Source organism: Corticium candelabrum, chromosome 2 (genome assembly GCF_963422355.1).
Source record: "Corticium candelabrum chromosome 2, ooCorCand1.1, whole genome shotgun sequence".
NCBI classification, from domain to species: Eukaryota; Metazoa; Porifera; class Homoscleromorpha; order Homosclerophorida; family Plakinidae; genus Corticium; species Corticium candelabrum.
The window spans coordinates 5,275,909-5,280,908 of record NC_085086.1 but is presented as its reverse complement, the minus strand read 5'-3'; the positions used below and the strand labels follow the sequence as shown (position 1 = coordinate 5,280,908).

The 5,000-nt window shown below is 41.3% G+C and overlaps 1 protein-coding gene across 2 annotated transcripts in view; it reads right to left on the bottom strand.

The window, feature by feature from the left end:
• LOC134198203 (probable serine/threonine-protein kinase DDB_G0281745) overlaps positions 1-5,000 on the bottom strand; it is a 12,300-nt gene that overhangs the window by 879 nt on the left and 6,421 nt on the right. For both annotated transcript variants that reach the window (XM_062667548.1, XM_062667549.1), the window contains 3 exons: positions 4,314-4,375; positions 2,893-3,560; positions 2,492-2,814 (listed from right to left, as the gene is read on the bottom strand). In XM_062667548.1, the coding sequence (XP_062523532.1) occupies positions 2,492-2,814; positions 2,893-3,560; positions 4,314-4,375 (1,053 nt within the window). The remainder of the gene's footprint in view (positions 1-2,491; positions 2,815-2,892; positions 3,561-4,313; positions 4,376-5,000) is intronic.

Sequence of the window (5,000 nt, the reverse complement as noted above, 5' to 3'; positions counted from 1 at the left end):
TCCTCCAATTGGTCCTTGAGTGACGTCGTGCACGACTATTCGACTTACACTTATTATCAGCTATTGGTAAGTCAACGGTACAGAATGACGCTTTGAGGCAGCTTAGTGCTAGCAAACATTGCTGAGAGTACAGGCGTCATCGAGATAGGCGAGGGTGTGATGTCGGGATTAGAATTTCGGCTTCATTTAATTTAATTGATGGCGCTGCAGACACCATATTTCAAAATTACCCAGACTGCGATTCTAAAAACAGCGCTATGTGATGGTAAAGGAAATCTGGACTAGGCCTTAGACACACCGATTTCAATGCAGTGCACGGAACAACCACCTAGCACATATTTCAAAAGTACCCGGATAATGTAAATGCGCAAAACATCAGCGAAAACGCTCGGTTGTCTTGACATTATAGCTGTTATCGAATGTGAATGCTCTAGCTTGTTACTTGCATTGCCATGGCAAGATTTCATGACAAGGATCCCTTTTAGGTGTTCGACGTTCTCTTCCCGACGTAAGAACGTTCCGCTACAGGTACAACAGAGTAAATGTGGTTGTAGAACGTTGTACAACTTGTTGGAGTGCTTGTACAACGTTTACTGACTGAAATAAACGGAACAATGAGTAGGGGTATGCATCTGGCAAAGCTCAAAAGCCTAAGTCACGCCTACTACCATCAGCCCCGCCTGCTGTCACAAGAGTCGATACGAGTCGACGAAACTCGTATTTCATGCAACCGATAGACACCCTCACAAGCAACGGTTTGGTGCTGCACTTAACTTAAAAAGTGAAAAGCAAAAACATCAATGCAATAGTATGAAGGAAACGAATTGCCTTCTAGAAGTGGAGCGAAATGCACAGAAGGTTCAAAAATTGGCTCCCGAGCAGCAAGAACTATGTAGACAAAAATCGTCTTGCCTGTACGCTAAACGACAATAAGTCGCCTTCAAAACTATCAACGCACACATGAAGGCCTGAAGATTCATTAAAAAGCGCCCGTACTTCGTAGTGAATGTACTTACCACACTCCGTGCATTTCAAGATCAGCCATTTCCGCCCGTTTCATCATCGTCTCCTGTGCAAAAGAAATCACGAGACCAACACAAACTGCTGTTAGCAATCGACTAGGATACACTGTATCCTATGCTAATCGATACAGGGTAGCTGCTCATCGCCTTTCCTGCAGGGACGAAATTCACGAAATGAGGAGACATGGCGGTGACAGCATCAAAGCGCGTCCAATCCCGTCCTTCTCCTACGAAAGCACGTCCTCTGTTGCATTATACCTACCGTTGAACTTATGCTCCAAACCCTCTTTTCACTACACGTTGCGGCAATGGAGAAGAAAAAGCTCTGATGGCTACACAGATTATCAGTAAAGTAGTTGAAATATCAAGCACCCGAATACGGGACATTGTAACCCAAGGAAATCCAGTTCATCCGTGTCTTGTTTTAAAAGATAACGCGGGAGCTGTTTCCGTAGACTGATGGGACAAGTGTATTTTAAAATTTTTGTTTGCTTGGATACTAATTGCTCTAGCAATGATACAGAAAGATGCCCTCCGATTGCAGCAAGACGAACGTCTCGTTCTGCATTGATAGGGCGCTCAACTGTGCAGATGACACCAATCTTGTAATTGTGGCTGGCAGAGCACCACTAGCAATCATTAAAGAAGCAAAGTGGAAGAGTTTAGCGACAAGGTAGTTCTCAATCACGGACAAATCAAAGCGCCATCCTGATACACAGCTAGGATCTCGTGAATAATGACCAATGGCATAAAACTGTATTTCTTTGACAAGATAATTGACTGTGTGGGCGGAGTAAATTCCATATTAGACAAAGTTAGGTGTTTAGACGTCAAAGTTTGTACGGTGTTATAAGTTAAGGTGCTAAACCGGTGCTATTAATTATACGGGTAGCTCGGATAGTTCTCTGCATTTCACAATTGAAGAGTAGCTGATTTCCTATTAGTAGATCCATTGCTTGTCACTTATAGAGACAGAGTTGTCATTGATCATACGCGCAAAATCAGAAAGAAATGTTAGTTGGTTGTTAGGGTTTGCTCTTATCTTTTCCAAGAGATATGGAACAGAAGCTTTGAAAACATGACATGATACAAGGATTTGATCTTTCGTACAGTTCTTAGTTCTCTAGTCTTGATGATTTTTTTCAACAGCTATCACTTGGGTGAAAAGGCACGCTGAAGTTTCCGGGTTGCTAAGATCGCGAATTCAATTTTGTTTGTCTGTCTGATAAACAGACAGATAGATAAACAGACAAAAACCAGCCAGCCAACCAGGCACCTATACTAATATACAAACTAACAAGCTGACTATCTGTCAAACTGACTGCTTATCTGTCTGTGTATTTGTTTGTTGATGTAACCTAGCAGTCATATAAACAGTTCAATGTTCTCCTGATTTTGTCATTTAATTTCTGCATATATATATATATATATATAACGTAAATTAAATCTTTTCCTTTGAATGTTCTTACCATCGAATGAATGTAGTCAAGTCCACACAAAGAATCATATGTCATGTCAACTGTCTCTCGTAATGTGAGAGGTGCAACATCTCCTTGACATGCATCAATCACCCCAGACATGGAGCCACTGTGTAATTCCACGATAATCCAAGCTCTCTTTCCTTCTACCTCCAGAGTGACACCACAAACAGTCGCAATGTTTGGATGATGTATCTTCCATGCTACAGATGCTTCTTGTTGTACAAGTTGAACGTTGCGTTGAACAGCTGCCAAATCTTCATACAAACTTTTGACAGCAACAGGACATCCACGCCAATATCCAACACATACAGCTAAATCAAAAACTCTTTACTACTAATCACACTACAAGATACCGCGCAGCAAACGTATGTCAGTATTGTGCATCTCACCTCCATATGATCCACGTCCTAGTTCTGTATTTGTCAACTGAATATCATGTGATGGAATATTCAGTACTTCGTTCCGCTGTCTTTGCTTGTATCGTTCAATGGCTGCATCAGCATCTGCCAGCAGTTCTTCAATGTTAGACTTCTCTCTTCGCTTTTCTATCAGTAGTCGCTGGAGGTTATTCTTCTCTTCAATTAGTTGTTGAATATGTTGCTGAGCTTCATCGAGATTCTTCTGAAGATTGTGTTTGTCTTCAAGCACTCGCTGTAGCACTTGCCTCAGTTCGACTTTCTCTCTTTTCTCTTTAGCAACTGAATCTTCTCTTTGCAGTTGCTCATTTCTCAATAGTCGTTGTAATTCTGTGTTCTGTTGCCTCACTTCAACAACTTGTTGGTCTCGTTCTCGTAGTCTTCGCTGTAGCTCTTCTTTCTCCCTTCTTTCTTGAGTAACAGCATGTTGCCTTCGCAGTTGCTCGTCCCTCAGCGATTTCTCTATATCAGCGTTTCGTTGTTTCAATTCTCTATTTTGTCTATCTTTCGCTGAACCATCCTGTGTCAGTTGCTCTATCCGTTGCATCAACTGCTTGACTAACTGTTCATCTCCCTTTCCACTGTCTTGTTTGGGTGATTGTCGTACAGGTGTAGTAGTCTGTGACATAAAGAAAACATTCCTGCAACCACGAGATGTGTAAAGGACACTATTATATAAGTATTTACATTGTAGAGAATACTAATAAATTATTTATACAAAAAACAATCAAGAAGTGATTAATAAAAGATAAGCAAGCAGTTGTAATTTATCAATAATCAATTATTTGTATATCAAGAAAATGCTACAAAAATGGTAACGTGGGTGTTACAACTGTGTCTTGATCAATGAGTACAATTTGACGGTCTTTATTAAATCGATACAAAAGCACTAAAGTGCTGAACCCTCGGCTTAAGTTACAAGCATGCATTTCAATGAAGTATCTGGCAGGAAGTAACACAGCCCCGAAAGCACTGGTTTTCCCAATCTTGCACGTAATTAATTAAGATACGACGCGTGCGACAGAACCAAATCTTCAAGGTGCGTTCCACATTGAATCTAATTAGTTAGACACAATAAAGAGCATGAAAGGGCCTGAATATATTGAGTGGACGTGGGATAGTCGTCATCAGATAGCTAATATTGAATACCTCTGTAAAGCATGCAACTCATCACCACATTCACTGGCACGTTAATTAACACAAGCGACAGCACTGAGCGAATGCGCTGCACTGCAATTGTCCGACCGTCCACAAAGGCCTCACTCTAACCTTCGTGCGCGGGTTGGGCAATGACTTGTTTGAGAAACGCACAAGACTACTAACTATACAAAGGTAGGAGTCTCTACTGCAATTGGGTAAAATTTAAGATACAGACTTAATCAACTGACTCTTACTCCTTCATTTGCTGCTGTGGAGAGATGAACCGATGTCGCTTTTCCTGATGAGCACAAACGACCTGAGAAAAATACAATTATTCGTTTTCATAAAATAATGTCGTTTGTTTACCAACCTTCGTATCATTTTGACGTATATAAATACCCAAGAAATACTGTATATTTTCAGTGTTCTAAGTTTATCATATAATATAGCTAATAGACTGGACCCAGTCTCTCTCCATCCTCGTCAGTCTCCGATTTCTCATCCTCGGTAAAGAGAGACTAGTTTCAGACCGCCCACTGACGTCACTAAATGCTGCCATCAGACGCACTGAGTGCCAGCTGCCTTGTGCATATTTCCAATAGCCTCGAACTTCCAGACCGCGAGAACTTTAGACAAGAATAACACTAAATAATTTCGGAAATAGCCTTCTAAACCAATCAGTGTCTTAGAAACGGAATGTCGGCTGTACATTCTGATTGGTTTCACAATAATTGGTTATGCTAACTAACTGATTGCGCGCGTGTGAAATCCTCGTAAGCGGCTAGGTGCCGTGTTGAAGACTCTAGTGCACGCACACATCTTAGTTTTAGTTTCAGCTTTAGATCTTCAATCGTTCCAAGTTTGCGATGAGAGGACATGCACAGAAGCGTTGCTATAGCATCACCTTTGACAACTGGTCGTGTAGTCTCGCTAATCGAGCG